Below are 16051 nucleotides of genomic sequence, written 5' to 3' on the forward strand. Positions count from 1 at the left end.
GGAAAGCGAACCTTCTGGCTCCCGCGCGTGGCGTCGCTTCCTTCGCTGCGGAGCCGACGAGAGACAGATATATAAACTATATACCAAGGTAAACATGAACCTGGAAGCCATGATTTTTTAAATCGTTATTTATAGATCATGTGCATGGGACGCGGGAAGGGGAGTGGCATTAAAGTTCAGGGAGTAGAGGCAAGTATTTCTCCCCCCCCCCCCGCGCACTTTCAGTCCTTTGCTGTAACCATTAGGTACTATTTCCTCCCGTCCTTTTCTCGATAGTCAGTACAGCTATGGTCGGAAGTCGCTGCCATAGCAACAACGGAAGTTTGATCCACTGATTGGAAAGGAAGTTCGATTTGGCAGAGGCAGGTGCGGGATCTTGATTCCTGGAAGGGGAGATCTTTTAAAAGGGTCCCCCCTTTTTCATTTTTGGAGGCAGCAAAGCGTGAAGCTGAGATATCACCAGCTTGTATTCAAACCCAGCTTCAGCCAAATAGCCTTGGTAGCCCTACTTCACAGGGTTGTTTTCTTTAGGACGAAGTGGAGAGCTGAGAAAAGGTCATCTCCTTGCGCTGGTCTCCTTGGAGGGAGGGTGTAGCAGCAAGTCTGGGGGGGGGGGAGCAGTTAGTTGGGACCCTTGAGGCTTGATTTTTGATTTAGGGTGTGTGTTAAAGTTAAATCTTAAGTTAAGTCTTTCAGCAGAGAAAATTTTATTGAATTAGATGCCTGCAATATGGAAATTATCAACAGGACAACAGAAATGGTTTTTCCGTGCCCTAATGGCGGCCAAGAGATTGATATTGAGGTTTTTTTGGGGGGGGGCGGGAATAAAATATATGATACCTTTCAATCAATGGACGGATGATATGATATTACTGGCAGTTTATGAACGGAACTGCTTACAGGCGCAGACTCTGTATGGATAAACATGATAACATTTGGAATGAGTCTATACAAAATATAGTAATCTATTAGCATTTACATAAGGACTAGGACAATAACACTATACCAATTTATACAAGAATGTATGAGAATATCATATATTGCTTTTTGGGGGTATATTTTCGTTTTTATATGTATCTTTGTTGTTGTTTTACCCCCTCTCACTTTTCCTTCTTTTTTTCTGTATCGCTTTATTTCTTTTAACTGAAATCACCTTTATAAAATATAAATATTAACCTCTACAGGGTCTAACTAGCACCACCATGGCATCTGTAGCTGACACATCCCTGTTATCAGCCGAGCTGCAGGAGGAGGAGGAAGAGGAGGAGTTCAGACGTCTTCTACTCCAGGTCTGCATGAAGGCCTGTGGTGGGAATGGGGAGGAAAAATTGGGGAGCGGAGACCATGTGTAGTTACTGGACTCTCCTCTAGGCCCCATCTGCACTGTGCATTTAAAGCTGTTTCATACCACATTAAATAGCCATGGTCTATTTAATTCCCAATCCTGGGAAGTATAGTCTGTTAAGGTTACTGAGAGTTGTTAGGAGACCTCTATTCCCCTCACAGAGCTACAATTCTCAGATGATTTAATAACCAGCTCTTATTCCCAGGGAACTCAGAATTGTAGCTTTGTTAAGGGAAGGGGTGTGTGTGTGTCACCAAACAACTCTCAGCATCCCTTAACAAACTACAGTTCCCAGGATTGTTTTGGGGAAGCCGTGACTGTTTAAAGTGGTATAATACTGCTTCAAATTTATAATGGAGTTCAATGAAGCTGACCTGAGAAACACAAAGTGAAAAGACCTTTTGGGTTAAATGTTGATGAATGTGACATGAAGGGTTGGGATCAGGGAAGGACATGGGGCTCTTGGAATGTCTAATTCCAGATGTAAGAGGCTGCAGCCTTTCATCTCGGAAAGAAATGGGATCGGTTTAAGTAATAATAATAATAATAATAATAAATTTATTATTTATACCCCACCCATCTGGCTGGGTTTCCCCAGCCACTCTGGGTGGCTCCTAACAGAATATTAAAAGCACAATAAAACATCAGACATTAAAAATATCTCTAAAGTCTGAGTTGTTTATCTGTATCATAAATTTATCTCTGCCTCTTAGGCAACCCAGAAAATCGAGAGCTTTGTGCCCTCTCCGGCAGAATCCAAGCCTATCCGGCCACTCCCAGGTAAAGAACAAAAGGGATTGTGAAGGTTTCTAAATGAACTTTTTTCTAAACTGGGTGTATGCTTGGGCAGTCAAATGGCAAATGCATTTCACAGCAAACAAGGGCAAACTGATGCACGCTGGGGCAAAAAATAATAATCTAAATTTCACATACAAGCTCATGGGGTGACTAATCAGGATGAGATGTTTGGGTAGCTCGATGGAGAAGCTGATCCATTGCGCAGCATCTGTGAAAAAGGCAAATGCGACACTGGGGATCAGTAGGGAAGGAATTGAAAATAAAACTGTCAATATCATAATGCCGTTATACAAATCTGTGGTGTGACCACGCTTGGACTACTATGTACATATGTGCTATTTATCCACCCATCTCATCGGAAAAAGGATATTGTAGACTTGGGAAAAGTTCAGAAAAGGCCATCAAAATTATCAAAGGGGTAGACCAACTCCCCTTTAAGGAAAGGGTCCAACATTTGGGGCTTTCTAGTTTAGAGAGAAAGGGTGAGTAAGCAGGGAGATGGTAGAGATGTATAAAATTATATATAGAGTAGAGAAGCCTTTCTCCCTGTCTCATATAACCAGAAAAGCAGAGATCTCGGGATTACAGGGGAGTGGGGTGGATATTAGAGGTGCAATGGGGAGACAAGGTGAAAGTGGTCCGTGGCCAGCAAAAGCAGATTCCCTAGTTCCTTAGTTATTGTTGTTTAGTTGTTTAGTCGTGTCTGACTCTTTGCGACCCCATGGACCAGAGCACGCCAGGCACTCCTGTCTTCCACTGCCTCCCGCAGTTTGGTCAAACTCATGCTGGTAGCTTCGAGAAAAACTGTTCAACCATCTCGTCCTCTGTCGTCCCCTTCTCCTTGCGTCCTCCATCTTTCCCAACATCAGGGTCTTTTCCAGGGAGCCTTCTCTTCTCATCAGGTGGCCAAAGTCTTGGAGCCTCAGCTTCACTATCTGTCCTTCCAGTGAGCACTCAGGGCTGATTTCCTTCAGAATGGAGAGGTTTGCTCTTCTTGCAGTCCATGGGACTCTCAAGAGTCTCCTCCAGCACCATAATTCAAAAGCATCAATTCTTCGGCGATCAGCCTTCTTTATGGTCCAGCTCTCACTTCCATACATCACTACTGGGAAAACCATAGCTTTAACTATACGGACCTTTGTTGGCAAGGTGATGTCTCTGCTTTTTAAGATGCTGTCTAGGTTTGTCATTGCTTTTCTCCCAAGAAGCAGGCGTCTTTTAATTTCGTGGCTGCTTTTAATTTCGTAGTTGTCAGGGATGCAGCGGCAGCGCAGGGAGGGGAGGAGATGGAGAGCGAGGGGGAGCAATCCGAGGGCAGCGTAGGAGAAGATGACAGTAGCCCGAGAGATTCCATGAGCCTCTCCAGCGAATCGGAAGATTCACAGAAGGGGGCGCCGATGGCCAAGGCAAGGGGGGTCCCAAGGGGGATACCCCAGAAGGAAGGGGCCAGCGGGGACTCCCAGAGCAGCAGTTGGAAATCAGGACCAGCTTCCCCACCAGAGCGTAGTGGGGGGGAGGAGTCCCAGGTATCAGGGCCAGCGTATTCACCACCAGCGAGAGAATATGAGTCAGGCTTGGCCACGCCTCCATCGGAGAGCGAGGGAACGGTCAAGAGGAAGGTTGCCGGCTGGGCGCGCGCGCCAAGTTCAAATGTACAGGCGAGCGGCACAGCAGGTAGCCCGGATAGGGAACCAGGTCCTAAAGCCCGCCGGAAGGAGGGGCAAGAATCAGGGGGGTCAGCGTCAGAAGAGTCCAGAAAGGAGGAAACCCCAGCGGGCAGGAGGGCCCAGAGGAGGAAGGAGCTAAGGAAGAGGTGGAGCAAGGCGAGAGTCTTAAACTGGTGTCTAGGGGGCGGAGACTCAGACGGAGCTTCGCCGGTCTAGGTTCTAAGACGTAGAGTTGCACGCTGCGGCTTTGAAATGGCAACTGAACTTCAATAAAGACTTTTGTACATAACTACAGCCGGGCGTTGGTCCTTTGTGAGCTGGGACCTAGGGGCAGCTCTGACAGTAGTTGTTTAGAGAAACCTGCAAATCTATGACTTGCTTCTCTCATCCTCCCCAGGATTCTGCCTTAAAACCCGCACAAGTTCTGGCGAGAAGGTCTTCGTGAACGTCTGCCGGTCTCCCCACATCCCCCCACCTCCTGACCTGACCAACGAAGAGCTTGCCTGCCTCATTGAGTCGGAGAACGTCTCCACCTTCAGGATCCCCATGAGCTTGGGAGAGCCCCACGTGGAAGTGGATAAGAGTGAGCATCCGCCTCATTGATGCTGAGAGGACGGGCTAGCCGTGAAATGAGTAGCTAAATCTTAAGGAAAACCAAGGCTGCAGCACCTGCTTCTACAGAGCCAGCCAGTTCTTGGTGGACCTTTTGGTCCCTCTGCCTAAGAGAGCTGTCTGAGTGGCACAAGGAGTAAGCAACTTGGTCACCTAAATCCCTGCCTCAATCCCTCTCATCATCTGAAGGACACTCCTACTACTACAGTGGACACTCGAGTTGCGAACGTGAGCCGTGCGGGAGGCACGTTCGCAACCCACAGCGCCGCGTCTGCGCACGCACAGGTTGCGATTCAGCGCTTCTGCGCATGTGCAAAGCACGGTTTGGTGTCTCTGCACATGCGCAAGCGCCAAAACCTGAAAATAACCCGTTCTGGTACTTCCGGGTTCGGTGTGGTGTGCAACCCGAAAACGCACAACCTGAATGAAGTGTCTGTAACCCGAGGTATGACTGTACTGCTATTATTTATTTATTTATAATTAATATACTGCCCTATACCCACAGATCTCGGGACAGTTCATAGGATAAAAACACAGACTGCATAATCACAATAAAAACCTGAGTAACCCCCCCCTCCCCCCTATTTTAAAAGGGCATCCAATGACAATTGACCAACGGCCTGGTTAAAGAGGAACATTTTTGCCTAGGAATCACTTGGCATCCAAAACACACTTGCTCACTTTTTATTTTTATACAGATGATCCATTTTTTGCTTAGCTCACAAAAACGGAAACCTGCAGACGAATGCAGCTTTGTGGAGGGGGAATAGTTCAAATGTTTTTAAGAAAGCATTGATTTGTACCCATCCTGGCTGAAGAGAGAGAAACACACCCGATCTCTTTGTTTTTCCTTGTGGGGATGTCTCTGCATAAGAGCGTCTCCCAAGTGAGGTGTTGCAGCGTGGACTCAGCCCTTGAAGGGCAACTGTGAAACCAAGGCTCCTTCTGCCTTGTAGGTTTTAGGAATAGCCGCCTCTTCTGTCGAAGCGGCCTGACCCTTCTTTCTTCTTTCCCAGGTGGCAATGCTTGCACCGTGTATGACGTCTCCATCAGCACCACCTTTTACAACAAGATGGAGGTGAGCTGCCTTTTTGAAAGGGAGCCTTTGTGTCCCAAATTGCTTCTCCTGTACCGCTCAGGGGGCAGAATTCCTTCTGTGTCCATGGCAGGCAGGAACCTCTCTTTCCCAAAACCACCTAGATGCTGTTTGCTGCACCAGAGTGGGGGGATGATGTTGGGAGACAGGGGCATAAGGTTACCAAATGTCCCCACTTCCTGGGGGTTTACAAATCAGTCCCCATACAAAATCCATTGAAGTTCCCCGGATTCATTGAAAAAAATCTGGTACCCTTACTCCAGCATGTGTTCAAGGTAGGCAGGTGAGCATCTTTAGTGTGTCTTTGGCTGCTTATGCCATGAATGGATGCATCCCTTCCTCTGCACCATCTCCCCAAATTGGTATGTGTCTGAATATCACTTTCCAGGAATCACAAGTGGTGAGCGCTGTTATACTTGGCCCTTGCTTGAGGGCTTCCCATAGCTGTCGTTAGCTGGACTAGGTGGGCTTGTGGCCCAATTCAGCTGGACTTCTTATTTTCATAATCACGAAGGGCTTGGGACTTCCTACACATGCATGCAGTTAGGTGGCAGCTACTTCATTGTGGAGTAATCCATGTGCTGAGAGAAGGGAACCTAACCTTCTCCCCACCCCCATCTCTCTGTTTTCTCTCGCTGCCTCAAGAACAACGACTTCCTCAAAGAGTTCTTCATCACAATCGCCATGGAAGGATTGTCAGAGAAATACAAGATGGATGTCAACAACCAAGGTACGGGTGTTGCTCCCGGGAGGCAACAGGCCCCTCTCTTGGGGCCAATCCTGAGGTAACATTTCTCCTCCTTGGGGGGGGGGACATACCCTTGAAAGAAAAGCAACCTTGGTTCGGGAGACTTCTAACATCCGTTCTGGGTGCTTCCATCCCTTTGGGGCTGGGCCAGAGCCTTTTGCCCCTGCAGCCAAGCTAACAAGGCTGCTTGCGCCCCTTTCCAGAATGGCGGATTCTGAAGAACAGGAAGTTTATGGGCTCCATAGCTGAGCAGACCATCCGCATCAAATCCAAGCCTTTCATCCAAGAGATGGATAGCAGGTACGTTAGCGAAATTCCACAACTCAGGGGAATGCTGCACAGAAGGTCCTCTACTGGGAGTCCTCCCACCCGGACCTCTGAGAGTGGTGGGACTACCAAGAGGGGTCTCCCTCTTCTCATCTTAACACCCAAGAGGGTGCTGCTAAATTGGGATGTTACACATCATGCATCTGGTGAAATGGGCTCTAATGCACTAAACAGTGCCCTGCAAAATTAGTTAAATTTTCAGGGGCTTCAAGACACTTCATTTTTCTGCAACAGACTAGAATTGGAGTAAGTTCATCTCCTCCTCCTCTGAGCATGAGAATCACCTGCTGCCATTGGACCATCTGGATGAATTAGGAGAGTCTTCCCCCATCTGGTGCCCTCTAGATTCTGTTAGACTACAGTTCCCATCATCCTTAACTATTGGCCATGTTGGCTGGGACTGATGGGAGCTGGAGTCCAAGTTGAGGGTAGTGAAGTTAGGAGAGATCTTTCCAGTGGGCGGCTGCTATATGGAAATGTTAGCATGGGAGGGGCTTGTAACACATGAGGGGCGGCAGAGGTAGAATTATGTCATTTCAGTTGTTAGCATTCTATGGTATAGAAGTGCATCTTGTCAGCTGAAGCAGAAACCAATCTCTGGGGCCTGTTAAAAGTGTTTGGGACTCTGGACAGAGCAGAGAGAGCTGTTGGCCCAGACTTGAATGGGGACTTGGTACAACTGTAGTAGTCAGATCAATACTTCCTTCTTCATTTTTACAAGGCGTTTGTCTCTTTCTGCAGCCAAGTCAAGGAGGAAGGCAGGAACCTTTTGCAGCCATCTGCGTCACAGAGGTACGGTGTGGTTGGGATGGGAGGGACTGTACAACGAGGATGGGGGTCAGGGTAATGGAGGAATGGAATGACCCGTGATCTCAAATATGGTCTGCTATGATAGGTTGGACTGGTGCAATGCATTGCTCATGGGGCAGTCCTCTGAAGACTGGCCAGAAGCTACCACTAGTACAAGCCCAAGAAACCCATCTAGACTGCTCGGTTGTATCAGGCATTTAAAAGCAACCAGGAGTGATGTCTTGAGTACGCTACCTGGGTGTCAAATTGGGTCTGCAAACACACACACACAGGCATTCTGAATAGCTGCCCTTAAGCGTTGAAGTTTTCTTCCTTTGGAGACTTGGCAAAGCCCTAGCCTTTGCATCTCCCAGAAGTACAGTAAAGCAAGTTTATTTAATCTGGCCGATAGTGGCCAGAATAGGACTCTGTCATCAGCCGCCCATAGTGCAGGTTGTATGTCTAATGAATTAAATAAAGTTCAGTTAGATCGGGCAGGATATTGTGTGTCAGAAGCCCACAGTTGCATTTCTGACTTGGCCCCTTAATCTGTTAACCTGTTGCCTGTCCCTGTTTTTATGAGTTGGCAATACAGTGGTGCCTCGCAAGACGAAATTAATCCGTTCCACGAGTCTCTTCGTCTAGCGGTTTTTTCGTCTTGCGAAGCACGGCTATTAGCGGCTATTAGCGGCTTAGCGGCTTTAAAAAAAGGGCGGAAAACTCTTTTGTTTAGCGAGTTTTTCGTCTTGCGAGGCATTCGTCTTGCGGGGCACCACTGTATTTGATTCCAACTGAGTGTTTTTATCATGACACTCCCCCCCACCCTTCTCCCTTGCTGATTCTGTTGTGCTTCATTCCGTAGCTCGGCCACAGTTCCTGAATTCACCATAGTTGCTGAGCCATCTATCAGCCACCCTGACCATCTGGTCGCAAAAATCAGCCTCCCTAAAATGGTAATTTGGCATGCGGTTTGTCTTGGGTGGTGTCTTGGGTGCTCTGGTCCCCAAGCTGGGGAAATAGCAATAAAATTGTATTTTTTTCAGTGTTTCTTTGTTCTCCCACCCTAATCAGACCTCCGTAAGATCCCTCGAGCTGGACCTGGGAGAGGACCGCATTGTGTTACAGGGACACCCCCAACTCTACCATTTGGACATCTTCCTCCCCTACATCATTGTTCCCGAGGAAAGTAGGGCCCAGTTCCACAGAGGAACAAAGGTGAGTAACTAGGATGAGAGAGAGAGAGTGAGACTTGCAGAAATCTTCTCCCTCCTTCCGAACCACACCTGAGGTCTTTAGCTCTTAAGAAGCTTCCCCTTCCTTTGAAGGAAAGGTCTAAGTTGACAATGTGATGAGGTGCTACAGGCCGGTATCAGATGACCGGCATTACCTTTGTCAGCAGTAGACTGATAACTTAAGAAAGTTGGTCGCTCTAGTTCAAAGGAAGCCTTGTTTTGGCTACATCCCAGGCCGCTTAGCCCGTTCTCTCTTAGTACATGACCCAGTAGCCTCTGAGGCTGCTTTCCAAGGACACTGGTGGTGATAGAAGAGCACAAGAGCCCAGGCCAAGTGCATTGCAGCCTTTGCTATGGAAAAATTCCAAAAGTGGAGCTGTTTGTTCTTTTGACCATCGTGAGAACCACTTTGAATAAAGGAGGAACAACTCTTTGGAAAGGTAGAAGTGATACAGGTGTAGGTGTTTGTGATGGACACTAGAACACCATAATCCTTGCCAGGCAATAATAATAATAACACACACACACACACACACACACACACACAGGGAATGTGTGTCTGGAGATTTCCTAAGGTAGGCAAATTTGCATGGCCCAAACGTTTCCTTTAGGGCTTCCCCAGTTGAAGGGGGCGTATGACAACATACAGGGTTGCAACGCTGGCCTTTCCAGCCCCCCTATGAGACTCAGGGGCCCCCTGTGGCCTTGAGCATGTGATCTGGCTTCCTTTCTTCAGCCACTTGCAGCTATGGTCTGCCGGCCTGATAATCCAGCTAGTGGCTTCTCCTAGATTTTCCTGGTCATAATCAGGACGCTGTGCATTCTGCACTATTTTCAAATAATAATTAAAAAATTATTCACCTTCGGTCATTCCAGATTCTGTGATCTGCATAAGTCATGCCAAGCTGCGTGCCCTTAAACCACAAATGGCCGATGAGCCGGCAGCTTCCTCTTTGCTTGGCATTGTGTGGTCTGACTCAATTTAGCTTCTGCACCATTTACCGTAAAAACCCCTGTGCAGCTTAACTGCAGCAGCAAGGGGGCGCTCTAGCCTCTGAAACGACCCATTTCCCTCTCTCCTCCCTCTCCAGGTCCTGACTTTACTGATGCCCATCCAGCGCCCCTTACTGTTGCCTTGAGCTCGGAGGAGGAAAAACCATCCTGGAGGCGGAGGCCCTTCTTTGAGATGCCAGCTGGCGGAGGAAACAGCAGAGTGAAGAAGGGAGGTGCTAGGCGAGAGGCTGGACTTCCTGTCAAAGGAAGGGGGCTAGGTTTTGGTCAGGGGTGGCAACCTCCACAATGCAGACTCTGCACCTAAATACGCACGCACACAGCGGAAGAGAAAGAGAGAGCGTGTGTTGTACACGTTGGATGGGACCCAGGACTTGCCTCCATCTCTCCTCCCACGATTTGTGTTCTCAAACTTCCCTTCTACCCGCAACAGCTGCTGTTCTTTTTGGCTTTTCTATTACCTCCTCTTTTTCGGTCTGTTCTTTCGACCTGCTTGTCTCTGTTGACGCCTGCAGTCAGTTCAGCTCTGTTCTCTCTGTGTGTTTTGAATCGGGACGGGCTCTGGGCCTCCAAACCTCCCCCCTTGACCCCGTTAGCAAAAAATGGAGGACCTGCTCTGAGTCAAAACATGCTGGGGTGAGAAAGGACAAATGAATCCTGTGGCAGAGGGACGGATTATATGTACACTTCGGGCTGCAGGTGGGGGACACTTTTTAAAGCTTTAAAAAACAAAACACAAAAAACCACCTACCACATCAGGAAAGTGGGTAGGTCAGTATTTTTCTTCCTGTTGTGTTACGTTTGCACATGAGAATGCCGAAGGACCACTCAGAAACAGAATCCTCCCCTGCCATCTGATATGGTACAGTCCAGCCTGCCCTCTGCCACTGCATTCTTGCCAGTCCTTGCCTGACTGCAGCTGGCGATAGTTTGTTTTTTCCTCATGGCTGCTATAAGATGCAGACTTCTCTGGGTCTTTTTAATGAGGAGCCCAGGGTGCAAGTGGTTTCATCTTTACTCCCCCCCTTGTTCTGAGCTGCGTGGGTTTTTGAAAGCATCCTTGGAGAGAGCAAGGCAGCCTTCTCTGGAGAGAAGGTGCGTTCAGTGATACTCTAAAGTTCATAGCCTCCCAGTTAACCCAGCCGCCCTCATAGTTCTATGCATGGTTCCGCCTTTTTCATGGATCCTGCAGTAGCACCCTTTATCTAATTCTGCTGCCATTAGCGCATCCCCTGTATTGCATAATGCTCAGAAGAAACGAGATGTCCCCTCTCCTCCTGAGAAGGGTGACCCACAAATTTATTTTCCAGAGTTGGTACGTTATGTCCAAAATTCTTTGGCATCTCTTCATCGTCTTCATCGTCACAACAACTCCCAATGCAGATGTGAAAAACTCATTCTCAGGCGTCTTCTGTTCAAACCATGGTCAAGTTTCCTGGGGGGAAATGCCAAGATTTCTATCTTTGAGTTGAAAAGAGAAGTCTGAAATAAGCCATATAGCTGAAGTGTGTCAGCATAGTCTCTTCTGAGAACTTTGAGCTAAATCTTCTCTTTGGTAAAAAGTTGAAGCATTCCTTATGATGCTGTTTTTAATTTTTGTCCATTTCTGCAACCTCCCAACATTTTGGTGTGTGTTTTTTTTAAGCTTAAATCTCCGTAGGTTTTTGAAGCAAGTAAGTGTGAGCCAACATAACACAGGTTTTTGGTACAGCTGTTGGCAGTGCTTCCTTTGCATGCTACCTGTCTGCCTTTTCAGTGGCAGGTGGGATGGTGTTGAGGGGGGGAGAGGCCCCTGCATCCCCATACTTATGGAGACAAGGGAGGGTGGTGCATCTTCTGTAGGGGGAGAGGAGCAGGGGCTGAGCTATTTGTATCCTGGATTGGTTTGGTTTGGCATCCATTAAAACATTTCACGTTTCTGGTTATTTTACGTGTGGACTTGTGTATATGTATGTGCGTGTAATATTAATATACAGTGGAAACTTGGGTTGCGAACGTGATCCGTGCGGGATGTACGTTCACAACCCGCAGCGTCCGCAACCCACAGTCTGTGCATGCATGGGTTGCGATTCGGCGCTTCTGCGCATGCACAAGCGCCAAAACCCGGAAGTAACCTGTTCCGGTACTTCCGGGTTCGGCGCTGTGCACAACCTGAAGCATCTGTAACCCGAGGTATGACTGTACTGTACTTCAAAAGTGCAAACAAACAGAAAACATGAATAGAAAACATAAAATAGAGAGCTGATCATGTAGAAAAATAAAAGAAGCATGACACATCATGAAAGCCAAATTCTGTGATTTGGTGGGAGAAGAGAGTTTAAAATGTTCCAGGTCTTCTTTATCCTTAGAAACACCTAATATGTGAGTTACTTTCTCAGCAATGTCTAGAGTCCCCATATCTTTGCACCACAATTTGTAGGCTAACTGCTGCCGTGCCTTCCACTTCTGAGCCAAGGAAGTTTTCAGTGCCGCCAACATACACCGAAGAAGCTCATTAGATCAAAGAGTTGTTGCTTGATTGTTGCACAAGTTCAGAAGGGAAAGTTGCAGAGTGGCTCTAATGGGGCATTTAAAATGTTTGGATACTTCTTGTGTGACCTTAATAATTAAGAGAAAAAGTTAACACAAAGTTTCTTAGCCCAGATGCAGGCAGACGTCGTGATTAAAATGGGAATAAAATGTAGTGTCCATCTGCACACATCCTCAGCCCAAGGGATTTGTTTTCAGTACCAGAATTGAGGCCCTTCCAGACTGGTGTGATTTCCCCCCTGCTGTATTCAACAACATGTCATTGACGGAACAATGGTGCATTTGTGGTGGATCGGTTGATTGCATTTATATCCCCCCCCCCCTTCTCCCAAGGCCTCAAGGTGGTGTACGTGGTTCTACCCCTCATTTAATCTCCACAACAACCCTGTGAGGTAGGTTAGGCTGAGAGGCAATGACTGGCTCAAGACCACCCAGTGGGCTTTGTGGCTGAGTGGGGATTTGAACCCCCAACCTACTGTGTTCTAGTCCAGCACTCTTAACCATCACACCACACCAGCTCTTTGATCTTTCAACCAGATAAGTGGGGGATGGAACCTGCAACCTATTGCATGCAAGGCAGGGGCTCTACGACTGAGCTATTGGATTGCCCTACTAACCTTCCCTTCCGTTAAGTTTTAAATATGCAAGTTTCTGGTGCGCACACATCACATGAAGCTGCAAATTCTTCTTCCTCTGTTCCTGTCTCAGCTTGCTCTCCTCTCCCCCCTGCTTGTACAGCCTGTTCCAGAAGCACATGCCCATCACTGCCACCCCCGCCAGCTCCCCCTCGCTCCTTCTGTCTCTTCCTTTTTTTCCTTCATACAACCTGTTTTCCCTCACATCCACTTTGCTGGAGGAGAGAGATGAAGGGGACTGTAGGATATATGTTTACTACAAAATGCTTCCCCCCCCCCTTCTTCAGGGTATCAGGCTACAGGGCAGGGCAGGGCATCTGATGTGGCAGAGTGCCTAGAACAGAGCTAGGGAGCCTGTGTCATTGGACTACAATTCCCATCATCCCTGTCCATTGGCCATTATGTTGACTGGGGCTCATGGGAGCCAAAGTCAAATGTCCCTATCCCTGCTGCGAGGCTAATGAATGCAGCTGGACTACAGTTCCCATGATCCATGACAATGAGATATAGTGGCCAGGGCTAATAGCAGTTGGAATCAAACAACAACCAAGCAGGCCACAGGTTCCCCATCGGTGCAGTACAACACCCAGGTGAAGTTGGACTACAGCTTCCATGATCCATGGCAATTGGTGATGCTGCATGGGGCTGATGGCAGCTGGAATCCAGTGTTGGGAGCAAGCAACGAATCACATCGAGTGAAGTCGACTGTTATAAAAACAGGCTCTGCACTGGAGTGCCAGGCCTAGTGAGCACAGCAACTCTTGCTCTTTGGTAACTCTTGCCCGCTATGAAGCAGTTGTGGAGTCTGATTGCCCCCTCCTCTCCAGGGCTTTCCCCAAGAAATCTGAGACTTTGCCTGCATGTCTGTCTCTGCTCCTCCCACTTCATGCCTCTCTGGGTTTTGGGAGACATGGGGGCGGGGGAAGCAGAAGCGGGTGGGTTGCAGTGGGTGGGGGACATCTGTGACAACTCTTGGCCTCCCTTCTCCCCTGCTTCCGCTTCTGCCTCTGATTCTGGTTCCCTCTCTCCCACAGACTTTCCCAGCTCACTAGGCCCTGTTACCCCTTTAGCTTCCACCACCTCCTCTTCCCCTTCTCTCTTTGGCTGCTCATTATCATCCCCCCACCAATCCCCAGGCTCTGAGCCTTCTTTCCTTGGTGGTTCCCCAGCTGGTTCCTTCCACCATTCCAACCAGTCCATGACATCCAACAACGCCTAGTGGGCCACCCTTGCTTTAGTGGGCACTGTGGCCAAGCCTGCTTTGCAGAGCGTCTTTGTGTCCCTGTGAACTGCATGGGAATTTCCACACTGAGCTACATTGCTAGGCCTGTATGGCAGACGTGTGCTCTGCAGAAAATAGATACAGCTTTTAACGTACCGTGTAGACAGGGCTTTTGATTCATGTTAGGTGCCAACTTATATTCCCCAAGGGCTCTTTTGTCTTCCTTTAATGTTGGATTTAGGGACGCGGGTGGCGCTGTGGGTTAAACCACAGAGCTAGGACTTGCCGAAGAGAAGGTCGGCGGTTTGAAGACCCGCAATAGAGTGAGCTCCCATTGTTCAGCCCCTGCTCCTGCCAACCTAGCAGTTCGAAAGCACGTCAAAGTGCAAGTAGATAAATAGGTACCGCTCCAGCGGGAAGGTAAACAGCGTTTCCGTGCGCTGCTCTTAGTCATGCTGGCCACATGACCTGGAAGCTGTACACCGGCTCCCTAGGGCCAATAAAGCGACATGAGTGCTGCAACCCCAGAGTATGTCATGACTGGACCTAATAGTCAGCGGTCCCCTTACGTTTAATTTTGGATTTGTTTATTTGTTAGTTTAATAAATTTCTATCCCAACTCCAAGGAGCTCGAGGTAATGTATTTTTCGCTCTATAAGACCACAAGACGCACCTAGTTTTTGGAGGAGGAAAACAAGAAAAATTTTTTTCTGAATCTCAGAAGCCAGAACAGCAAGAGGGATTGCTGTGCAGTGAAAGCAGCAATCCCTCTTGCTGTTCTGGCTTCTGTGATAGCTGCGCAGCCTGCATTCGCTCCATAAGATGCACACACATTTCCCCTTACTTTTTAGGAGGGAAAAAGTGAGTCTTATAGAGCAAAAAAAACGGACATAGTTTTTCTCTCCATTCTATCCTAACCCCGTGGCGGGGATTCGAACCACTGACCTTCTGATTGGCAAGCCCAAGAGGCTCAGTGGTTTAGACCACAGCGCCACCCGCATCCCACTCCTTACAACCTTGCAAGGTAGGTTAGGCCGACAGTGAGTGACCCGAGGTCACCACCATAAAGCCATCCATCGCAGGAAGAATTCTTGCCCTGTCAGAATTAACATGGCAAGGGCACCTCTGTGTGTGTGTGTGTGTGTGTGTTGTGTCTGTGTGTCTGTGTGTCTTCCCTTCACTGTTTATTCTCTTCCCCACCCTGCTGCCGCACAGCAGCCTTTGCCAAATAGGGAAAAGGGGGGAGAGGGAAAGGGATGATGATCTAGCACCGGAGAAATATCTGAGAACCTGCCCCCCTCCATACTGTCCTCTGCTGACACTGCTTCCACTGTGAATATATTTGCATCTTATTAGCACTGAAACACACACACAGAGAGAGAGAGAGAGAGAGAGAACACAGCTCTCACTGTGGGGGATTTTCTCCCCCGCCCCCCCCCGCTGCGATATCTGTTAATTGCCGCTTGGCAGAGAGCGTGTCGTGGGATCTTTGCAAAGAGCAAAAACGGGCTTGGGTCAAGGGGCTGCCGCTTTCTACTTAAGGGAAATAGCATTGATCTGCTCAGGCCGCTTGCCTCTTTCTCCCCCTCTCCCGAGAAGCGATTTCGTGGGAAAGAGCAAAGGAAAAGAGGCACCATCTGTTGCATTTGTGCTCTAAGTTGGGGAAGGCAGCGGGGGGGGGGGAAGCAGGCTCCCCACTGGCCCCCCCTCCTCCCCAGTTTGTGCTTTAATGGAGACAGGAGACTAACGCCACATTCACACCTTGCCCAGCATGAGTTGCTGGAAGAAGAACAAATCACTCTTGCCCCCTTGAGGGCTTGCGGCTCCTCCTCCTGATACGCCACCCATCTATTTCCCCTGCTCCTCTCTCCCCCCTGCCCCCAACCTGCGTGTAATTAAGCCGCGGCGGTGCTGGTTCCTCTCCTCTGCCTTACAGGGTTGGCGGCTGCAGGTTCCTGGGCCCAATCCAGCCCATTGGGGCATATTGTTTGCCCTCCTCCCTCCCTCCCTCCCTTTGGCCAACTATGGCCCTATTATCGC

General features: G+C 48.6%; 1 protein-coding gene across 1 annotated transcript; it reads left to right on the plus strand.

Annotated features, from left to right (window-relative positions):
* Positions 1-715: 715 nt before the first annotated feature.
* On the plus strand, positions 716-11550 carry PIH1D1 (PIH1 domain containing 1). The gene is made up of 11 exons (XM_079950565.1): positions 716-802; positions 1185-1289; positions 2059-2125; positions 4208-4393; positions 5439-5500; positions 6164-6248; positions 6470-6566; positions 7335-7385; positions 8245-8335; positions 8454-8597; positions 9706-11550. Exons 1-11 carry the CDS (start codon positions 731-733, stop codon positions 9751-9753), a joined length of 1008 nt encoding a protein of 335 aa, XP_079806691.1. The 5' UTR covers positions 716-730; the 3' UTR covers positions 9754-11550.
* Positions 11551-16051: the final 4501 nt, after the last annotated feature.

The sequence above is a fragment of the Podarcis cretensis genome, assembly GCF_951804945.1.
Source record: "Podarcis cretensis genome assembly, chromosome: 13".
Taxonomy (NCBI): Eukaryota; Metazoa; Chordata; class Lepidosauria; order Squamata; family Lacertidae; genus Podarcis; species Podarcis cretensis.

Excerpts from the sequence above, each read along its gene's own strand:
- PIH1D1 (XM_079950565.1), top strand. The coding sequence starts at position 731 with ATGGAAATTATCAACAGGACAACAGAAATGGTTTTTCCGTGCCCTAAT. Across the intron at positions 6,249-6,469 it reads GATGGATGTCAACAACCAAG|AATGGCGGATTCTGAAGAAC; the intron begins GTACGGGTGTTG and ends GCCCCTTTCCAG. Across the intron at positions 8,336-8,453 it reads AAATCAGCCTCCCTAAAATG|ACCTCCGTAAGATCCCTCGA; the intron begins GTAATTTGGCAT and ends CACCCTAATCAG.